The sequence below is a fragment of the Barbus barbus genome (genome assembly GCF_936440315.1).
Source record: "Barbus barbus genome assembly, chromosome: 13".
Lineage (NCBI taxonomy): Eukaryota > Metazoa > Chordata > Actinopteri > Cypriniformes > Cyprinidae > Barbus > Barbus barbus.
Window position 1 is genome coordinate 6,397,458 of NC_136741.1, and position 23,817 is coordinate 6,421,274.

General features: G+C 40.0%; 1 protein-coding gene and 1 pseudogene across 2 annotated transcripts; one reads left to right on the top strand and one right to left on the bottom strand.

Annotated features, from left to right (window-relative positions):
* Positions 1-318: 318 nt before the first annotated feature.
* Positions 319-18,347, top strand: LOC306879212 (copper-transporting ATPase 2-like; annotated as a pseudogene). Its single transcript has 16 exons — positions 319-327; positions 1,752-2,456; positions 2,975-3,068; positions 3,340-3,491; positions 4,282-4,439; positions 4,561-4,641; positions 5,067-5,249; positions 5,904-6,134; positions 12,652-12,743; positions 13,929-14,059; positions 14,485-14,552; positions 15,922-16,104; positions 16,333-16,563; positions 17,725-17,928; positions 17,996-18,146; positions 18,241-18,347. The product of its transcript is annotated as a copper-transporting ATPase 2-like (transcript).
* A 2,990-nt stretch (positions 18,348-21,337) lies between these two features.
* LOC306879712 (beta-1,3-galactosyltransferase 1-like) lies at positions 21,338-22,324 on the bottom strand (the record flags this gene model as incomplete). The annotated part of the gene is made up of 1 exon (XM_079432855.1): positions 21,338-22,324. The coding sequence occupies one exon, from the start codon at positions 22,322-22,324 to the stop codon at positions 21,338-21,340; it is 987 nt and encodes a 328-aa protein (XP_079288981.1).
* Positions 22,325-23,817: the final 1,493 nt, after the last annotated feature.

Sequence of the window (23,817 nt, forward strand, 5' to 3'; positions counted from 1 at the left end):
ATTAACAGACCAACTTGGGACACTGAGGAGTGTTAAATAAAAGTGTCTAAACACTGTTTGACTTTTAGTCCTGCCAGACATGCAAAACAATTTGTTCTCAGCAGATTTTCTAGCACATAGAAAGGCGGTTCTAGAGGTGAGTGACTTGTGTCATGAACTTTGGCCACTTAAATTCAGTATACCAGCAAATAGTTTGAAAAATTTGTCCAGATTTTTAAAAATGACTGCATAATTATATTCCTTTCCATATATAGGTAGAAACTAGTGCTTGTGCACCAGCTGTATTTGTAGGTTACATTTTTATACGTGTTTATGCGGATGTCATTGGTAATTAAAGACAATTGAAAGTTCATGACAGTCATGTGACTGTGATGTGAGAGGTCAGACTATCTGCTGTTTATTGAAACAAAGCAACAACAGGAACGTGTGCTTCTCTAAAGGCAATTTATACGAAGATCCTCCTGGTGTACAGTATGGGTAAGATTTGGCAGTCAATATACTGAATTTCTAGAAATAACAACCTCTACCTTAAAACTGAAAATACTGTAGGCTTCACAAATATGTTTCTTTGTGTCAGAGTTACTGTTAAATTCTTGTTTAACCATAACAGACACTCTGAGAACACTTACAAAAAGTACAGTGGTGTTATGTTTATCACCATGGTATCATATTGTAATACCATGGTACTTCATAGCCTACTACAACACTGTTTACCATATTCATATAGGCTAGGCTATACCATGTGGCATGCCTACTTTACATAGTAGCCTAAAGAACTTTAAGGAATTACGTACAGAATTGATTTACCTTATTAATCCTGTAAATAATCATGTCCAACACCTCAGTGGGTAGTTAAAGCTCTGCCCGCATGCGCCCTAGAGGAAAACAATGTCTGATAAAAATTCAGCTTTGCATCACAGGAATTAATTATATTTAAAGTATATTAAAACAGAAAACCTTTATTTAAAATTGTAATAATATTTCACAATATTACTGCTTTTTTCTGTATTTTTGATCAGATAAATGCAGCCTTGATAAGCATAAGCAACTTCTTTAGAAACATTAAAATTCCTACCGATCCCACATTTTTGAACAGCAGTGTATAAATATATGCCATTTTTGTTCTTTACATATAATGCCAGGGTTTGGATAATCTAGGTTATATATATCCATTTCTACCTATTTGAATGAGCATTAACTTACTGACTTTTAAAGCTATATCTTTTAGAAGGTTAAATGTAAATTTCAGTGACACTGATATAAATCCAAATAGCAAATAAAAATGAATGACAACAATGATTGCCACTGTAAAACTTTCTGATATTCTGCCCACAGTGAAACTCTTTTGATTAAATATATGAGATAGTAATTGGTCTAAACACTAATGTAAAGTTAAATAAAAATGCTTCCTCAAAGTAATCAACACTTAATAGTGCAAAAATCATAGTAGTAAAATAGCAGGAGTAAATTCCAAGTCTTGTGATTGTTCATTATGACAACCTTTACTAATCTGCTCTTTGATGCTGTGTAAAGGGAACATTTTGTTCTAATACTTCTGTGTGTGATTAGCAAATGCTTTGTAGTGCCTCAGATTCAGAGCAAATTTATTGGGTTCCCTTGAGTGCATATATGTGTTTCCAATAACAATAAATGTGTAAAATGCATTGAAGGTAGTAGCATATGTTAAGCATACATTATATTTCACAACTGGTATGCTCATCAGTTTATGCTCATTTTTTCTATTTGTTTAGGAAAATGGAAGTCCACCGCAAGTCCACTCTGAAAAACATGGTTTTGATAATCTTGCCTATGAACCAGATGGCCACAATGGACTGAAGCACCATTTGCGTCACCAATTAGCAGTCAAGGAGAACGAGGTGAAGATCCGGGTGCAGGGAATGACCTGTCAATTATGTGTCTGATCTATTGAAGAGCGGATTGGAAGTCTTGAAGGTGTTGTTGGTGTCCAGGTGTCTCTGAGTGATAAAGACGCCTCTTTGAAGTTTAACCCTGTAATGGTAACACCAGAGGTTTTGAGAAAACATATCGAGGATATGGGGTTTGATGCTTCACTTCTGGCCTTGCAGAGTCAACTGCATCCTTCGGTGGCTGGCTGGTCTGAGGTAACGTTAGGCGTAGAAGGGATGCATTGCATGTCATGTGTGAAGAACATAATAGAAACCTTGTCGGGAGTGGTAGGTGTCAACTCTGTATTCGTTTCATTGGAAAAAGGAAGTGTGGACATTAGATTTGACCCATCGCTGCTTACCCTGGACACAGTTAAAGGGCTCTTAGAGGAGATTCCACCAGGGAATTTGATGGTTTACATTCCTGGTTGGAATTCTACATTGAATTCCGCCAGTATTCCAACCCAGACTGTCACCATCGGAATAGAAGGAATGACATGCAACTCGTGTGTTCAAGCCATCGAGGGAATGGTGTCCCAGAGAGCCGGAGTATGCGTATTTTCAGTATTCTTTAGAGAATCAGAATCAGAATGAGCTTTATTGGCCAAGTATGTTTACACATACAAGGAATTTGTTGTAGTGACAGAAGCTCCACAGTGCAACAGAAAAACAGCAACAGGACAGGACACAGATAATAAAAGAATAATATGCAAATATCCAAATAGGCAATGTACAAAGCAGTAAAAACACAATATTTAATATAGACAACTATGTATGTACAGGTCAAATATGTGCAAATTAGAAATTAGAAAATAAAAATAAAATAAGTGAGTGTGGTGAATGGATAATGTATTATAGTTGTGTGTTCCACGTTTATTGTTGAGTGTTCATTGTTGAGTTATGTTCAGTATAAGCACTAAATCTCTATACATTTTTTTCTCTCATTCAAAGATTGCAAAGTTTATGATGTTTCATCAAGCAGTCAAATGTCAAGTGATCGGAAACAAAGCCACACATCCAAATCTTCAGCAATCAAAATTACCAAAGACAACCACTGTGGCTCAGAGGACAGAGAGACACGCAGATGTTTCATTCATGTGACAGGGATGACCTGTGCATCCTGTGTGGCCAGCATTGAGAAAAATCTGTTGAAACACAAAGGTAAAATGGCATTCAGGATTAAGTACTTGTGTTGCATGTGTTGATGTATGTCTAGGTATTAAATCTGGGTGGTGATGGCGCAGTGGATAAGACACATGCCTTTGGTGTGAGAGACCCGGGTTCGAATCCACTGTGAGACACCAATGTGTCCCCGAGCAAGACACTTAACCCCTAGTTGCTCCAGAGGCGTGCGACCTCTGACATATATAGCAATTGTAAGTCGCTTTGGATAAAAGCGTCAGCTAAATGAATAAATGTAAATGTAAATCAGTATTTGTCGCTCTGATGGCGGGTAAGGCAGAGGTGAAATATGATCCAGGACTTTTGGACCCAGCACAAATCGTCCAGCTCATCTCTCGCTTAGGGTTTGGTGCCTTAGTGATGGAAGAGAATGCAGTCCAGGACGGTGTCTTAGATCTTTCTGTGAGTGTCTGGGTATATTTGTGTGTGTAACTAAAACTAAAAAATAATATGTTCTTCTTGTCTTTAGGTATTTTATTAGGTAACATGTTCCTCTTCTCTTTAGACATTTTATTTGGGTCATATGCTCTTCTTATTTATTATTTGTGACTGATATTGGTAATTTTTTGTAATTAATAATTTGTTTAATGTTTTCTCAAAAATGTCTTTACCCCCACATTATTAGTAATTTATTATATGTATTGTATTTATTTTAAAAAATTACCCGAAAGAAGAGATTTCTCATAAAATATATTTTTATACACTAGTTGTTTGAAACACAATTAATTTTTACATTGTGGTTGTAATGACACTTTGTGTCAGCAATGATCTGTTGCGATAATTATATAAATTTAGACAATAAATAATAACATAACATGTTAACAATATTCATAATAATATAATTAAACAATAATACAAAAATTAAACCTAAAGTATGTGGAAGTCTATGGGTTTGTTTTCCCTTATATATCCGCCAAATTGCAAGAAGTAAAAAAAAAAAAAAACATTCACTGCTTGGATTGAAAACTGCTTATATTAGGATACATGATCTCTTGATAAGGCAATGCATTTTTATATATTGGAATGAAAAACCCAAGTAAAAAAAGAAAAACGTTACTTTGTCCTCTTTTTCTGCCCTCTTTCCCAGTGGGAAGAAAGATGAAATGTAAATCCTTATGAAGGTCTAGTGTAGAATTCAACAAAACAATGGTTTGATGAGCTTGTTTCAGTCTTGACACAGATATTTCATCAGGTCACTGGTATGACATGTGCTTCCTGTGTCCACAACATCGAAAGCAAACTTCTGAGAACAAAAGGAATATTGGAAGCCTCTGTTGCTTTGGCGACAAACAAAGCTCATGTGAAGTTTGACCCAGATTTGATTGGCTCTAGAGATATTGTCCGAATTAGGTAAAATTATATTTATGTTTAAAAAGGATGAGGTTTAATTAGGTTTGAATTATAATGCTTTTTCACTGTTATTTTCTTATTCGTTCATTTGATTAGTCTGTTTTCTTTCTCTGTTCTCTAGGGTTTGGGTTTTGGTGTGTCTTTAATAAAAAATGAGGGATTAAACAACACACTGGACCACCAAGAGGAAATTCGACAGCAAGTATCTTTTTCAAATTTAACCATGACTCACTTCTGTGTGTGTGTGTTTCTGTGAATTGAGGGGACTTTCCATAACTTCTATTATTTTTTAAACTGACCAAACAATATTTTTCATCCCCTAACCTTCCCCAATCTTCCAAATGACATTTTTTATCCCCTAACCCAACCCTAACCCTAACCCTAACCCTTCCCCTTTCAAAAAAAAAAAAACCCTGTTTGCATTGTTATACTTTCAGATAAACATCATTTACTAATTTAAAGATTTTTTTTGCCCTCGTGGGGACCTGTCAGAAACCTCAGGTTTTTCTATTCTTGTGGGGACATTTGGTCCCAACAATGTAGCATAAACAAGTACACACACATGTGAGAGTGAGTAAGTTTTTGTTTTGCTATAAGTTATAGTATAAACTGGTCTATACCTACAGATGGAAGCATTTTTTTCTGTTCAGCCTGGTGTTTGGGATCCCAGTGATGGGTCTGATGATCTACATGATGGTCATGGACAGTCAACACAAGGAACATGGTGGTTCCATGCCTGTGGACCAGAACATCCTATCTGGTCTCTCCATCATTAACTTGGCCTTCTTCCTGCTCTGCACACCTGTTCAGGTATTTCCACTGCAGGTTATAGAAGAACGTTGAGTCTCATTCATTAATAATTGCCTATTTTATGTGGACATAGAAGGTTCTCGTTCAAAATTTCAACATAATTTCTTCAAGACTACAGTGTGCATTATAATGTGTTTTTTCATGTGTTTCATGCAGGTTGTTTATGTTATAGTAGTAATGTAATTTCCAAAAAAAAAAAAATAATAGTGAAGAAGAATATAAATTATAAGAATTTAATGTAATTTATTCCTGTGATGGTAAAGCTGAATTTTTTGAAGTGTGACATGATTTGCTGCTCAAGCTACATATATATTAAGATTTGATGAATAGAGAGTTCAAAAGATTAGCATTTAATTAAATTGTAATTATAAATGTCCTCTAATATAGCAGTTTGCCAGTTAAAATGATCCCACACAAAGCTTTGAGTAAATGATTTAAAGACTCATTAGTTTCATTCCAGAATGAATCTGCAATTGATTAGATATTTAGTGATTTAATTTAGTGTCCATCACTGATGCTATTTTATATTAGTAATGTTTTACTGAGTAATAATTATCACATTAAGGTCATACATAATAGTTTGAATGACAACCAACAAATAACCGATAATATAGTATTTCTCTCTTTTTCTGGTTCTCCTTTATTCTCATTCAGTTTCTAGGTGGCAGTGACTTCTACATGCAAGCATACCGTTCGCTAAGACATGGTGTAGCCAACATGGATGTGCTCATAGTCTTGGCGACCACCACTGCATACATGTATTCATTCATAGTGCTGATAGCCATGATTGAAGGAGCCAAACAGAGTCCCCTGACATTTTTTGACACTCCTCCGATGCTTTTTGTGTTTATTGCTCTAGGACGCTGGCTGGAGCACGTTGCTAAGGTAAAAGAACATAAAAAACACTCAAATATACAGTACTTATGGCTCAGAGGGCAGTCAAATGATCTGTCTCTCTATTATTAGCTTATCAAGACAGTGACAAAATGATGTTTTTGACAATAGCTAATGCATTATAATAACTGAGAGGAAGCACAAGAATTGAATTTTTTAACATTAGTTTACATAAAAGTAGGAAACATCATGCTTTATCAGCCTAATATGTAAATGGTACAGTAAATATGCATTTTGAAATATTATCAGGTGCAGCTTTTACTTGAAAAAAGACAATGAAACATTTCCATATTTTAATATCCACTTAACTTGATATTTCCCATACAGTCTAATTTAATAGCAAGCTGATGAGGCAATATATCACAGCACTAGTGTGTACCTTGAGCTTTTTGATTGCTTTTAAATGCAATTTTTAAATAAAACTTTGTCAAATAAAACAGAAAAATAAGACTGTTCTCGTGAGTGCGGATCATCATTTCTTATATAAAGTAATTTAACAGATTGACGCACCAAAATAAAAAGATCAAGTGACGGAGGAGCGCGGTGCAAACAACGTTGATAATATTAATGCTGAAATAATAAATTGCTCTTTGCAGGTCTGAGGAGTGTCCTCAAGCTGCTCTGAAATGTCTTTGGTTTAATCAGTAACAGCCACAAAATATCCAGCAACTTATGTTTTGATAAAACACAAGTTTTTTTTATATAGTTTCAGTATGTATAACAGCTTTGTAGTAAAAATCTGAAAATATATTATACCATTACTGTACAACAAACCGGCAACAAACAATGAATTCAATTAAAGATGCAGCAGTCTCAGTGAACAAAAAATAGGTGGTCATAATCCCGGACTGTGTCTGTGGGCTTGCCATTTGAGCATAAGTCTTGTCTGGATGAGAAAAACATGATTCCCCTTCCTAGGTTCACTCAATGCTGCGATGACGTCATCGCTTTGGGAACACCCTCGGTGTGACGAATGTCTGAAGCCCTTATACCATCACGCCAATTTATTGGCCAAATAGCGCATGGCAACGCCCCTACGCATACGTACCGTATGCTATATCAGCGTTCCGCGCGCTATTTCATCTGATTTCAATTCCTTCAGGAAGCGAATCATCTGTTGCCCGTTGGGAAGCATACTACTTCGTGTTCTCAGCTATTTCCTCGGAAATAAGAGCAGTTTACTCCTCTTAGCGGACACGATGAGTCATAGGAAGTGCATCGAGCCGTGTGAAAGGTTCATCACAGCGGGAGACACACATGACAGGTGCGTGCTTTGCTTAGGCCGTGATCACGCCCAAGCGGCGCTTAGCGGCCTATCCATTTGTCATCACTGTGATAGCCTGCGGCTTAAAGTATTACGCTCGAGGCTCGCGGCCTTTTCGAAAGGCCCTGCGTCTAACCCCCGCCAATCCGTTTCTGCGGTTGCCGAGGCGCCTCATGAGACAATCGCTTGGGGTGACGCGTGCGAGTTAGAGCCCATGGAGAGCGGGATGACGGAGTATTCTCCTTTCCTCGCGCTCTCTCCCGGCCACGTTCTAGAGTTAGAAGAGCGTTATGTCGAGCCGGTTGTTTTCGTCAATGACGATTTACGGCCTACCCTGGAGGCCCGCAGCGCGGTTTCCTTTGGTTGTAGCCCGTATGACGATGATGTTTTGTCCACCGCGGCCTCCGATTCAGAGGATTTAATGGCGGAATCCTGCAGTTTTCTCCCTCCGAGCGGACAGGAGAAACGCAATTCCCCTTCTTACAACGAACTTTTAGACGTTGTGACGCGCGCGGTCGACAAATTGGGGCTAGAATGGGACGGTGAGCCGACGCAAAACCAGGCCCAATCTAAACTGGATGACCGATTTTTAACTAGTCGTACTCCATCCCAGCCCCGTAGGCCTCTTCCCTTCTTTCAAGACCTCCACCAAGAGGTCTCGAGGTCTTGGAAACAGCCTTTTTCGGCGCGGATTACTAATGCTGCTGCCGCTGATTTCGCCACCGTATCCAAAATGGCGGATCACGGTTACGGGGCAATGCCTGCTGTCGAAGAGACGCTTGCGACACACCTCGCGCCTAATTCCGCTCCGTCTTGGAAAGCGCGCCCTATGTTACCGTCCAAGCCATGTAGGATAACCTCCAATTTAATCGGGAAATCTTACATGGCCGCTGGGCAGGCCGCGGCCACGCTACATTCTATGGGTGTGCTTCAAGCCTATCAGGCAGAGCTCCTCAAGGAGCTGGATGAAGGGGAAGGCCTCACTCCTGAGGCTGTTAAGGAGCTCAGGAGAGCTACGGATTTGGCGCTTAGAGCTACCAAACATACAGCTCGAGCAGTGGGAAGGTCTATGGCAGGTTTGGTGTCGGTTGAGCGCCACCTTTGGCTCACTCTTACGGACATCAAAGAAAAGGACAAAACTTTTCTCTTGGACGCTCCCATTTCGAAAGACGGCCTGTTTGGAGATTCAGTCACCACTGTGGTGGAAAAGTTTCGGGCAGCAAAACAACAGTCTGCCGCTTTTCGCCAGCTCATTCCACGTAGGCCCAGGGAAGCAGAACGTCAACCACCCATGGTTCGTTCACGTTCATCCTCTCTACACCGTCATCAGGAGGTTCAGCGTAGGGAACCATCGCCTATGGCACCCCCTCGGAAGGATTGGGGTCCTAGGTCTCGTCCACCCATTCGCCCACGTCAGCGCAAACGGATAGACCTGAGCTCGACGGCCATGGCCTCTCGTTCTCAGGCTCCTAGTAGCAGCTCCTGATTCCTTCGCTCGTCTTCGGAGGCCAGGCCCTCCTTCGGAGAGTTTGGTTGGACCGCACAAGCGTATCCGCCTCTCTCAATGTGGCCTCCCGACTCAGATCTCAACTGTTCCGCCGCTTTCTGCGCCTCGGGCGGTTTTAGACTGGGTCCTCAAGGCGAGCACCTCCTCAGACACTCTGCGCGCCACAGCCTTCAGAGTTCTGGCCCGTTTATGACGGCCTTCAAAGCCCGTACCCTTGGGGTGTTGGGCCGGCCCGACAGGGCTCTCGGACACCCTGTTATAGAGGTTCCCGCCACTCAGTTGCTTCGGGACCCTATGCAAGAAACTCAGGAGAGATTGTTATCAGCTCCACCTGTGCTACCTGTTCTCGCGGACGCGAGAAGCTTTCCGCAGTCAGATGTCCTGACACCTGTAGCTCAACTACAGCCAGACATAGAGCATCTAAAACCTCTAGCAGACTTTTGGGCCGCGTGGAAATGCTTGCCCAACGTCTCGCAATGGGTTCTACGCACCATTCGACACGGTTACACCATACAATTTTGGAAAGGGCCACCCCCTTTCAGCGGGATTCTTCCCACGACTGTACGTCCTGGGCAGGCCGCGGTGTTACGTCAGGAAATCGTGTTACTCCTGGAGAAAGGGGCTATAGAGGAATTACACCCCACTCAGATGGAGTCGGGTTTTTACAGCCGGTATTTTGCTGTTCCCAAAAAAGATGGTGGTTTGCGTCCAATTCTGGACTTGCGTCGTTTGAATCTTGCGCTCAGAGTTCAAGATGCTAACAGTAAAGTCCATTTTGTCTCAGATCCAACCCCGAGATTGGTTTGTGACCATCGATCTAAAGGATGCCTACTTTCACATCCAGATCGTCAAGAGACACAGGAAGTTCCTCAGGTTCGCTTTCGAGGGCAAAGCTTACCAGTACTGTGTTCTTCCGTTTGGACTGGCTCTGGCCCCCCGAACATTTACAAAATGTATGGACACAGCCCTGGCCCCGTTACGGCTCCGGGGCGTCCGAATTTTGAACTACTTAGACGATTGGCTTATATTAGCTCAATCCCAGGATCAGGCACTGAGACATCGAGACTCGGTGCTCGATCATCTACGGAGTCTGGGGCTACGAACGAACCCACGAAAGAGTGTTCTGCTGCCTCGCCAGCAAACAACGTTTTTGGGGGTAGACATGGATTCTCGCACGATGCAGGCACGTCTGTCTCCCGCACGTGTGCAGTCATTACAGACCTGTCTCAGTCATTTCAAGACGGGACGTCTAGTCCATGTAGGCTTGTGTCTCAGGTTGTTGGGTCTGATGGCGGCAGCGTCCCCTGTAGTCCAGCTGGGCCTGCTCCATATGTGACCGTTTCAGTGGTGGACCAAGAGCCAGGACATTTCACCTCATTGTCATCCGTTACGCAGAATTACGGTGACACGCAGAGGTTTTCGTTCTCTAAAACCGTGGAAAAGACCCCATTTCCTTCAGAAAGGAGTCCAGATGGGAACGTGTCCTCGTCGCAAGACTATCACGACAGACGCGTCACTGACGGGCTGGGGGGCGGTCCATCAAGGGTGCCCAGTCCGGGGACTCTGGTCAGAGGAGCAGCGGAGTTGGCACATAAATCGTTTGGAATTACTAGCAGTCTTCCTGGCTCTCAGGCGGTTCTTACCACAGTTGACAGGCTGTCATGTGTTGGTCAGGACGGACAACATGACCGTAGTTTCATACCTGAATCGTCAAGGGGGATTACATTCTCGCCCCCTGTACAGGCTGGCGAGGTGTATTCTTCTTTGGGCTCGGACCAAATTCCTGTCAGTCAGAGCAGTCCATATCCCAGGTCACCTGAACTCAGGAGCAGACCTGCTCTCGAGGCAGAGACTGAACGACGGGGAATGGAGACTTCACCCTCAAGTGGTGAATCTCATATGGCAGAAGTTCGGACGAGCGGAAGTGGATCTATTTGCTTCGAGCATGACTACGCACTGCCCGCTCTGGTTTTCCCTGTCTCCCCCATCACCTCTGGGTCTGGATGCTTTGGCCCACGAATGGCCCAGAACCAGTCTGTACGCTTTTCCCCCTGTCCGGCTGCTCCCAGTAGTTCTACTCAGGATACGATTGGACAGAGTGGAGCGCCTGTTGTTGGTGGCTCCGTGGTGGCCTACCCAGTCGTGGTTTTCAGATCTGGTCAGTCTGTCGGTCGGCCCTCCTTGGGAGGTTCCCCTCAGACACGATCTGTTGACTCAAGCTCGGGGCAAGATTTGGCACCCTCGGCCGGATTTATGGAAGCTATGGGTGTGGCCCCTGAGCGGAATGCGTTAGTGTGTTCTGGTCTCTCAGCTGAGACTACTGACACTATTATTAATTCTAGAGCTCCCTCCACGAGACGCTTATATGCTTTCAAGTGGAGACTCTTTACTTCGTGGTGTAGACAACGTGCCCTGGATCCAGTTCATTGCCCCATTGGTTCAGTGCTGGAGTTTCTTCAGAGTCGTTTTTCTGAAGGAGTGACCCCCGCTACTCTCAAAGTGTATGTAGCGGCCATATCCGCGGGACATGCACTTGTAGGAGGTGTTTCAGTGGGTCGTCATCTCTTGGTATCACGCTTTATGCAGGGTGCGAGACGGCTTAGGCCTTTCCGCCCAACGCGAGTACCTTCTTGGGATCTTTCAGTAGTTTTGGAAGGCCTATCGGGCCATCCTTTTGAGCCATTGGAGTCTGTGGCAGTCAAGTTGTTGACTCTCAAGACCGTTCTTTTGCTGGCTTTATCCTCCCTCAAAAGAGTAGGGGACTTACAGGCTCTATCTATCAGCCCTTCGTGTATGGACTTCGCCCCAGGGCTAGTGAAGGTTTTATTGCGACCCAGGCCGGACTATATTCCTAAGGTTGCTTCGAATCCATTTCGTTTCCAACAAGTGGTTTTGGAGGCTTTCTCCCATGCTGACGCGGGATCAGGTAACATGGATCTTTGTCCGGTGAGGGCATTAAGAATCTATGTAGACCGCACAGCTCATTGGCGTGGATCTGACCAGCTGTTTGTGTGTTTTGGTGGTAAGAGCAAAGGCTCCGCTGTCACCAAACAGCGAATGTCACACTGGATAGTTGAGGCTATCTCGCTTGCCTACGAGGCGCGTGGCTTGACTTCGCCTCTGGGATTACGTGCTCACTCCACAAGAGCAGTGGCTTCTTCTCAGGCCCTTCTGAGAGGATCGTCAATAGAGGATGTTTGTGCTGCGGCAGGTTGGTCCTCTCCTAGCACTTTCATCAAGTTCTACAGTTTGGATGTGAGGATGGCTCCTGGCTCCCGGGTCTTATCCGCTTGAGCAGACGCTTCCTTGGTCTCCAGCTATCTAAGGTACGTCAGGCGTTATGGTATAGCGTTCCCAAAGCGATGACGTCATCGCAGCATTGAGTGAACCTAGGAAGGGGAACATCTCGGTTACGTATGTAACCATGGTTCCCCGAGTAGGGAACGAGATGCTGCGATGAGGGCCGTTCCGTACCTTGATAGCGCTTCCTTCGTCATTTGGAAATCTGATGAAATAGCGCGCGGAACGCTGATATAGCATACGGTACGTATGCGTAGGGGCGTTGCCATGCGCTATTTGGCCAATAAATTGGCGTGATGGTATAAGGGCTTCAGACATTCGTCACACCGAGGGTGTTCCCAAAGCGATGACGTCATCGCAGCATCTCGTTCCCTACTCGGGGAACCATGGTTACATACGTAACCGAGATGTTTTTGGCTTTTATTTTGTCCTTGCAGAGTAAAACATCTGAGGCTCTGGCTAAACTGATGGCACTTCAGGCCACATATGCTACTATAGTGTCCCTGGGCAGAGACAACACCATCATCAGGTTCACTTCACTCTATACAGAAGTCATTATATGAGCTTTTAGTTAGAAACTAGCCATTTTTCAGGGGTGCTCAATGAGCTCATTAGTGAACTAATAATTAGATGCTTTTTGAAATGTTCCATTTTGAAATCAGCCATATATATATGTATCAAACGTAGTCTTATCGAAATGAACACCTTAACTCCTGTGATAAGTTTTTCTCTCCAAAAACCACATCCTCCAGCAAATCCGAACGCACAAAATGATTGACAGACAGAGAGCATTTCTGACAAAAATAAGCACTGCTTCTTTGACTCCTTTTTTTCTGTTTACAGAGGGCTGTCACAGAGACAGCTATGATTTCCCAGGATACTTATTTCAATGACATCTGCCAGGTATTAGGGATATTGTATGTGCAATATATATATATATATATATATATAAATCCCTTACAGCACTTTTAATTATTATTGAAACAAGATTTAAGCACTGCATTTTAAAGAGATTAAAAATTTATGTTATTTGTAATATAAACATTTAATTTGTTTTTATAAATAAAATGAACACAATCACAAATTATTATTTACACTATTATTACACAAAGTTAAGAAGTTTTAATATTTTTGGAAGAAGTGTCTTTTCACCAAAGCTGCATTTATTTGATAAAACATACAGTGAAAACAGTAATATTGTGAAATATTGCAACCGATTTCAATAACTCAGACTAATATGCTGATTTTACGCTCAAGAAACTTAAATTTTAATGAATTATTACCAATGTTCTTTACTGTCACTTTTGATTAATTTAATAATAATCATTCAAAACATTTTACTGAATCCAAATATTTTATTGATATTATTAATTATTCATTGTAATAAATTACAGAATTTACAGGCAATTTGAGACATTCTTACTGCAGTATATTTTGTATTTTTAGAATAAACTGCATTAGTGCAACAGCTCTGCTGTGAGTGCGAGTAAGATAGTGATTCAACTGAATAGCGATCAGTACGAATGGATGCTACTTCAGTTGTTGACCTCTGCTATAGAGTTCGGCTCTCAAAGGAGCAGGATTGAGCACCCTTGGCATAAATGAATTTCATTAGATCTAGTAGAACCGCAGAATTCTGAATGGTGTTGATTGATGTGTGCTGTGTTGCTCAAGGCTTATAAGACTTAACTGTCAATTTGCTGTCATGTGTCAGAGAAGAGCAGGTTTCTGTGGAGCTGGTACAGAGAGGCGATGTTGTAAAGGTGGGACCAGGGGGAAAGTTCCCTGTTGATGGGAAGGTCATTGAAGGCACGTCTATGGCAGACGAGTCCCTTATCATCACTGGTAAGACTTTGATTCAGTGGGGGTTTGTGTGGGTTAGGATGTTAAATCGGTCTACATTTGTAAGCAGTGTCATAGTACATACTTTGGGGTTTCCTTATGATTTACTTTGAAAAGGAAAAGCTGCAAAACGTCATGTTGGTTTTCATTTAAAGGAACAGTGTGCATATTAAGCTTGGATAGGAAAGGTGTAAAAATGACACATCTTTGTTGAAAAGTACATTTTTCATACAGAGTGAGTGCCTGCTTTATTTCAAAGTATGATTTTTGGTTTCTGGCTTCACCTCCTCTTTTCCTCTTTACCTAGTTTTTTTCTAGTGATCTATCATGTTCATTAGTTACACTGGAATTATATTGGCCCAAAGGTCCAAAGCTGCCTGATGGATACGAATCTGAAATTCTAACTGAAAGTCTATTTGTTATTCCAGGGGAGCCGATGCCGGTCATTAAGAAACCAGGCAGTTGTGTGATTGCAGGTTCTATTAACGCTCATGGAGCTTTGAGATTTAATTAAAGAAGTAGTGTTTTAGATTGAAGAGCATCTCTATTTTATTTTGGACAAAGATTTTATATGTTAAAATTTGTAGGGTTTGAATGTTTGAAAGCGGTGAATTTAGTAGATAAATATTTGTGTAACTTTTAGAGTTTTGCAAAGAGTGAGCCTAAGGGTGAACACCATTAAAGAAACAGTTCACTTAGAAAAATGAACATATCTGAACATCCAAGATATAGGTGAGTTTATTTTTTGGAGCAGATTTGGAGAAATTTTGCATTACATCACTTGTTTGTCAGTGGATCCTCTGCAGTGAATGGGTGCCGTCAGAATGAGAGGCCAAACAGCTGATAGAAACATCATAAACCACAAGTGATCCACTTATGAAGCTGAAAAGCTTCCGTTTGTAAAAAAAACAAATCCATCATCAAGACATTTTAATTTTAAACAATACAGTCCATACAAACATTATTTAAAACATTGACATAAACATTAATTAATGGAGTCATGTAGATTACGTGAGGATTATCGTGCTGTTTCTATCAGCTATTTGAACTCTCATTTTCTCGGCTATTTTCTTTTTAATATACATTCACATGCATACAAAAGCAAGTTTACTTTTACATTTTTATTTTCAGTTTCATTTTTACTATGGCTGATAATCTATTAAAATATTTATTCATAATTCATCTAAACATGCTTTTGTAGTTAATGCACTAAATTCCAAGAAAAACAATAATTATTTGTTTCAGAAATTTGTGAGAACACAATTAAAAATTAAAAATCCTACTGACCACAAAATTTTAAATGGTCGTGTCCAGTGTTAGCATTAATTATGAATATATATCTATTATTTGTATAACATATCTTTATTGAGCTTTTACAAAGTAAAAACATAAAAACATTTAAAAAAAGAAATTAAATAAATATAACAAATACCATACACTTCTTATATTCCATAACTTCACACATCTAAAGCATCTTCAATATCTCCATTTTTAACAAAGTTCAAAAACACCTCCAAGATATCAAGAAATTCAGAGGGTTTCTTTCTTATTACATATGTAAGTTTTTCAAGAGCCAAACATGAATGGAAGGGCAATTGGTATTTTTCCAGCACAGGGCAATAGAACGTCTTGCTTGTAATAGACACAGATCCACCCATTTTCTTTCTTTAGTGGGCAAGGAGCAATCGTCTTCATACATACTCAATACACATAATTATATCTGTTATTTTATAAAATTCTATATTGTATTTTACGTCCATTGGATCTGTATTCATATACAGAGTGATAGCTCAGACAAAAATGTTCAGATTCTTTCAGAATTTACTGATGTTGTAATTTGACTCTCTTCCCTGCTGTTCCTGCAGGTTGGGGCTGTTATGTTTGATAAGACAGGCACCATCACTAATGGTGTGCCGCAGGTGACCAGAGTACTGGTCCTGTGGTACTGAGCAAGGCTTCCTCTTCGGAAGGTTCTGGCTGTGGTAGGCACCGCTGAGGCCAGCAGTGAACACCCGCTGGGCATGGCTGTGGCCAAGCATTGCAAAGAGGTTTGGAAAAACCAGCAGACACAACAAACTTTGAAACTTCAGTACAGTTTCATATCATGCAGCCTCTGGGCATTATGTGCCATGCTAACAAAACTTTCCGAAATTCAGGAAAGCCTGTTTCCAGTTAAATTCTGATTAAACCATCTGTTTAAATAAATTAAACTGCTCTTAGGTGTTGAAGGAGGTTTCTAAATGGCTTTGTCTGCTTCTAAAGCTGTCTCTCTGTAGGAGTTGGGAACAGAAACTCTGGGCTACTGCCATGACTTCCAGGCTGTTCCTGGCTGTGGAATCAGCTGTAAAGTCTCCAACATTGAGGATCTGCTGCAGAACAGCCCAAAGACACAAGAAACAAACACATCCCATGCAAAGCAAACACCACTTCTTGTCACCCTCCAAGGAGCCACCACAGATGAGAGCAGCCTGGTGGCAGACACAGACACACATTCAGGGTCAGGTAAGGTAAACGTGTTTTTGTTGCCTCCTAGTGTGAGTTTTGTGTATTAATCTGTGTAGTATCAGAGCTTTTTTCCTTTTAAAGGGCCTATTCTAATCTTTTGCAGCATTTTATTTTTCCACTTTGCACATATAGTATTATTTTATATTAAATTAATAATTCAGTAACTTAATAGTGCTTTGTACACTACCAAGACTGTATTTATTTGATGAACAATACAGTAAAAACAGTAATATTGTTAAATATTATTACAGTTTACAAGAACTGATTTCTATTTTAATATATTTTAAATTGAAATGTATTCCTGTAATTGCAAAGATGAATTTTCAGCAGCTATTACTCCAGTTTTCAGTGTTACACGATCCTACAGAGCAAGAAGCATTAAGAAGCATTACACAAAACATTTTAAGCAGCAAAAACTGTTTTCACCATTGATAATAAGCATCATTAATAATTGAATACCAGATTAGCATATTAGAATGATCTCTCAAGAATCATGTGACACTAGTGACACTGCTGAAAATTCAGCTTTGCCATCACAGGAATAAATTAAAATATAAAACAGCTATTTTAAATTCTAACAATATTTTTAAATATTACAATTTATACTGTATTTTTTAAATGCCGCTTTGGTAATCATACAATACTTTTTTCAAACATTTAAAAAAATTACAATTACCCAAAACATTTGACTGGTAATGTAATATGTAATCATTAAGCCATAGTTTATGTAGTTTTAAAGCATAAAAGCTCTATGTTGAGAATAGAGAATGTCTACTTACCAATTATTATTATTATTATTTTATTTTTTTAAAGTAACAGAAATTATGTTTTCAGATTGGCTCAGATTTCCTTGAATGAATTAAACTCTTAATGTATGAAGACAGAGATACAGTAAAGATTTATGTATAGGCCTATGTGTTTTTCATTCTCTGTTTTGATCGGGAGATCTCTCAGGGAGATTTCACAAAAGTTGGTCACATTGATTTGCTGCGTTGACCAATAGAAAGATGCATGGTTTTGATTAACTCTTTTTTGAAATTTCACCAATATTTCACTAATGGAAAAGCCACATTTCTAACATGCAATTTGCATTTCGTGCTTTTGTAGTCATGCCTAACATCCGATAGTTTTTACATCTGGGTACGCTGTGTTTCTTCATACAGGTTGGCATCAGGAAGGTATTTGCAGAAGTCTTGCCCTCCCATAAAGTGGCAAAAGTCCAGGAATTGCGGGATCGAGGTCTGAAAGTTGCAATGGTGGGCGATGGAGTCAACGATTCGCCTGCTCTTGCCCATGCTGATCTGGGCATTGCCATAGGAACGGATACAGATGTAGCCATTGAAGCAGCAGATATTGTCCTTATACGGGTAAGTTAGTTTATTTATCAGGGAACAAAGGTGAGATTCTATAAATAAAAACAATTAAAAAGTCCAGCCCTTCATTATGTGTTTTTGTCAATGTAGCAATCTACATGTGCTGGATGTGGTGGCCAGTATTGAGTTGTCTAAAAAGACACTGCAAAGAATCCGGATAAACTTTGTGTTTGCTCTCATTTACATCTTGCTTGGCATCCCTATTGCAGCAGGTAAACAGAACCAACCATAATTGTTACCAGTGTTGAGTACTGTGTGTATTGTAATATATGGATGTGGTTTACTGGTTTGAGTCTGATATTTCAGGTGTGTTCATGCCGATTGGGCTGGTACTGCAGCCGTTAATGGGCTCTGCTGCGATGGCAGCTTCATCTGTCTCAGTTGTGCTCTCCTCTCTACTGCTGCGACTGTGAGTGCACATACACTACACTGGGATGAAGTCTTCACATTCTACCTACACGCATCACTGAACACTTTATAGCCCTGTTACAAAGCCAACAGGATTGCCCATTTAGGCATCAGAGGAGTCCTGACACAATGGCTGTTTTAAATAGCTGGCAGGAAATGATACTGCCATATAAGCTGCGCTGAATAATGTTTTGTTAGGTAACCTAAAATGTAACATCTGAACGTTTTTTTTTTTTTTTTTTAATGACTTAATACGACTTTTTTTTTTGCATCAGTTGTTAGCATAACAGCATGCTAACACCAGCCTATTTTCCACCTCATTTTTAACACAAAAGTGAGCACAGCTATTTTGAACTTGAATGTTATATGATTATAATAAAAGACAGTTTTCATCCTAGTCTATCTGCAGCACATATTCCATTGGCTAAATGTACAGTAATGCAGCACACAAACACTCAAGATGAATTACATGAGTTGGTAGCTTAGCAACAAGCTAACACCAGACTTTATTCCACCCTCTTTTAATGTAAAAGTGAGTGTGGCCATTTTCAACCTAAGTGTGCTAAATGTCCAGTGTTAGCCACTTAGTTGTTTTAGCTGCACAATATCAGTCTATTATGCTGGTTGATTTTGCAAACTGGTATTCATTATCATATTTAAATTTAGTATTGTAGTCATGAATGCACTGGGTTGTAGTGGAAACACTTTTACCATTTACTTCACTTAATTCTAGTTAAGTAAAAGTGATTAATGAATCAGAACACAGACACAGGCGGAGCCATTCAGGTTCAGGCTCCTCCTCCCTGAAATCAAACTCCTCCCACCCCTCCACAACACAACCATAAATATTTTATCATAGAACGACGACAGTTTTATAAGTGTTACATTTTTATATAATTTTACAATGATAGATTTTTATCAAGAATTTTGCATGATGGTGAAAGATTTCCTGACACAGATTCAAGGAGGTTCATGTTGATTCAATGTGATTTTTGCTAACACCAATTTTACACTTTAAAAGTTGTCTGCTGTATTTTAATAAGTGTTTTGCAACATCAACATTCTTTGTTTATTGGATTGGAGGATGGCAATGCACATGATAATCATGCATGTAAAACCAGTTTAATTTGGAACTAAAAGTATCATGACAATGTACTTATTGCTTGTTTTTTTTTAAGAGAACCTTACTTTTTTCCCAATGGTAGAATCTTGAAGAATCAGTGTCCAATAATGAATGTAGTAAGCCCTTAATTATTGATAGATAATAGAATAGTATTACTGGAGCAGGTTATTTGACATTGGTCTCTTGTGATTTGGAGAATGAATGGATGGATGTATCTCTTTGGACAGTAAGAGGTTTATTTGGCATTTCTTGGCCAACAGGTGGCAGTAATGTTAAAGTTTACAGATGGAAAGGATATGGCTGGATTGTATGGAATGCCACTGGTTAAACAGTTTGATAAAGTAGGGTTTGTAGAAAATAATTGATTTGACTTTGATCCTACAGTAGATTCATACAATTATCTGACAGTTTGCTTCCAGATTACATTTAAGGATAAAAGACATGTCAGAATAAATGTAGAGGCACCTTTACAGTGACACTTTTATTTTAGAAAAAGTGGATATGTTTATTAAATATACAGTTAGCAGTGTAAAACGAGCCTGTCCATGAGTTTTCAGATACAAAATAAAGTGCATGGTCCCAGCATGGCCTTGTCATGTGCTATATGTAATTTGTGTTCATCATTACAATATAGGACCGATGTAATCCCATCCCGTTTCATTCATCCATCAGCAGTACTATCAAATGGCTAAATATACAGTAATGCAGCACACAATCACTCAAGATGGGCATCAAAAATACAAAGAACCTACTATTTGTAAAAGTGAAAAGTTCATACTTTTGTTGCAGTGATATTATGGGGTTACAGCATGCTTGGGTGATTTAAATTTAGCCAGATTGCTTAGAGTATTTTTCATAGCTCCTTATGTTAAAGAGGTCATAGTGAGCAATTAAATATTCATTATTTTTGTTAATCTTACTATGAAAATGAACTGTAACTTTCAGAACTATTTAATTAAGGAGAAAAGAGAGATTGGAAAATAGTCACAAATTAAATTTTGGTGCAAAACCTCTACAGAGAAAAAAAAATTAAGTAAATATTTACAGAATTGATTATATAAAAATATAATACAATAAAATGTAAATAAATACAAAATAATGATACAACCCCTTTACAAAACAGTGACTACTGCATGCAAAATTAAAGTGTGTACACCATCTATTTTTGCATCGATTATTTAATTGTAACCTAAAAAAAGCTCAATAATTTTCCTACCCCAGTTATAAAACAGCTCTACTGCGTTGCAAAGGCTTGAACTACACATAAATATGCATTCTCATGGGTTATTCTAGTTATCATTCATTTTAAGTGATATACAGAATAAATGTAGTTTATGGCAGACATTTGGGATAGTAAATACTGCACTGCTACTTCTCACGATACTGTGTTCATATGAAAGTTATGTATTATTAATATAAAGCATTTCACAGCGGCCTGGTATATGAATAATGTTTGTAAGTATGTAGGGCCAAAAACACCAGTTTAAAACCAATAACCATTGCAAATACCTTGTGAATCCAATTTTCTCAACCCTGGCCCTCGAGGGCCACTGTCCTGCAAATTTTAGCTCCAACCCTAATCAAACACACCTGAACCAGCTTATTAAGATGTTCAGGATTACTAGTAAGCTACAGGCAGGTGAGTTTGATCAAGGTTGGAGCAAAACTCTGCAGAACAGTGGCCCTCCAGGACCAGGGTTGAGAAAGCCTGCTCTACAGACTGACATCACTTTCTAATGGCCTTTGTAAGTATACGGACTGTACTGCTGTTTCAGACCAGGAGGGTCACAAACAGTCCTGTTAATACCAATACATAACCATATTTTCATTATCACATAACCATATTTTCATTATCACATATCAGCAAAAGCGCTAGCATTTGAGATGTTTTTTGTTGGACATATCATTCCATATTCTCAGTATCTCCTCTGGTGAGATCTGATGAACAGTCAAGACTTTTCGGTAGCGGCAGAGACTGTAGGTCATTTTCCAGTGATTGAATCCACTGTTCTGGAAAGCCTGAATGCCCAGTTTCCGCAGGCACAGTCCCACATACACATCCTCCAGATGTAGGAGTCTTGTATGAAGGGAGGTCTTATAAACCAGCTCTGCAATGTCTCCGGAGAAGACGTATCCAGTACCAGAGCAAAAGGGCGGGTACCTGCTATCAGGGTACAGCTCTCTGGACATGAACCACTTGCTGTGTACGTCACGAATGGGTCCTCCGTTTATCACACGGCCTGTGAAAAAGCGTCGCCTTGGTTTGGAGTTGGGTCTCAGAAGGTTAAACACTAAATTGTCCATGTTAACAAATATATCACTGTCTGTTTTCATGACGTACTGTGCGTTGGGGCAGAACGAGGACACCCATCGCATGCCCATGAGAGTCTTCAGGGTCAAATTGTGGTAGGAATCCACAAAGTCCTCGACTAGGATGTCATGGAAGATCTGGCTCTCTTGTTCCACCATCTGGTTGAGGACAGGTTCAGTGCTGTACCCAAGAAGGAACAGCGTCAAAATGCGAACATCGCCGAATGTGTTTTCATCTCCCCACGTCTCGCGGATGGCCTGGCGGGCGTCAAACTCCTTGTGGTTGGTGCTTATGAGGAGAACAAGAAAGGGAGTTGTGCTTTCACATTTCTTGGGCTCGTTGATGAGGAACTTGAAATTGTGTGGGTTCAGAGCACGCGTTCGGATATTGCTGAATGTGTCGTTCTTCGAGAGCCTCGGTGGTTTTCGGGGGGTGAAGGTCATCTGACCCACGTAGGTGGTTGAGGGCCGAGAGCCACTGAGATACCACAGCGCACTGGCCCAGCAGACCACAGTCAGCAAATATAGGCATGACACCTTTGATGGCATCTCGTCAGTGGCTGGATCACCTGTCAATCACATACGTTCAGCCCACGGGCCAATCACGTGTAGTTATTAGGAAAGCATCTCTTAACTGAGCACAAACCATCCATCTTTTGATGTCAGTGCTGGTTTAGTTTACTTCAGAAGCATTCTTTCTAGAAACACAGACAATACTTAATATTTTCCCTAAGGACCGATTGCCACCAATCATCTTTTGTTATTTAAAAGGATATCAATATTCTTTCATATGCAGTTATAAAAAAAGGCGTTCTCTTTACTCATACTCACATTCTAGATCAATGGTTCTCAACCAGGGGCCGAGAGCCACAAGGGCCCTCAGAAAACTTTAATGATGATATTAATAATATTATTAATAAATTAAAACTTTAATAAAATGCTTAAAATACATAAAGTGAAGAAATCATATTTCATTTTCCCCCTCATTTACTATTTCTGCTTGTTTCCCAATTTATGTTTATAAAAAAATTAAAAACAAGCTAGCTTTCTCATAATTATAGCAGAAATACTAGCAGAAATATCCTACCTTAGGCATTGAAAACTGTGTTGGACAATGAGAAGCTTTTGAAACAAAATAGTTGAGAACCACCGTTCTGTTTCTAGAGGGTTCTCTACTCTTCCAATTGTGCTGACATTTGCATCCACTTTCTAATGATTGACCTTCTATCACTGTGGGTCATCACTGCATTGCGTCTGTTCTGAAATCATTAATAAAGCATATAGGGTGGAGTGGACAGAGATGCTTCTCAGTTCAGGTGCTGCAGGACGTCTCTTTGTCTGTAGGTCACAGAAAGCCGAGATATGCTCTTTGCATATGAGGGTGTTTGTTTTCTTTCCAGATCCCACTTTTAGGCTGTATGTGAACCTAAAACAGAAAAATATAGATGTAAATGTATCTTAATGTATGTATGGTCACACACACACACATGTGCTGTACTGATATCACATGATCATCATTCTGTATTTAGCCCTCACAGCATGTTGGGTTCTCCAGTTACCGTATTGCATCAGACAGATAATATATACACAGTGGTGGCCAAATTTATTAGAACACTAGTATTTTCACCAGCTAAAAAATGGTTTTAAGTCAGTTTTTTCTATATTTTGCTGTAGTGTGTCAATAGGAAATATCAGTTTACATTACAAACATTAATTTTGCCATTAATTGTAATAATCTAGTGAGATTTTTGTTTTCACAAGGTGTCTGACAACAGCCAGAGCTCCACACAGAGGTCTGATCTGATCATCATCCAGTCTGTCTGAAATGGCATGAAACAGAACAAACTGAGACAGACTAAACCCAGAAGATCTGTGGCAACGTCTCCAAGATGCTTCAAGAAACCTACCTGCAAAGCCACCTGAAAAACTATGTGCAAGTTCACCTAGGGATGGTTCACTCAAAGGATGGTCACACCAAATGCTGATTTAATTTAGTTAATTGATTAAGAAAATCTATTTACAGCATCCTCATTTTACAGCAT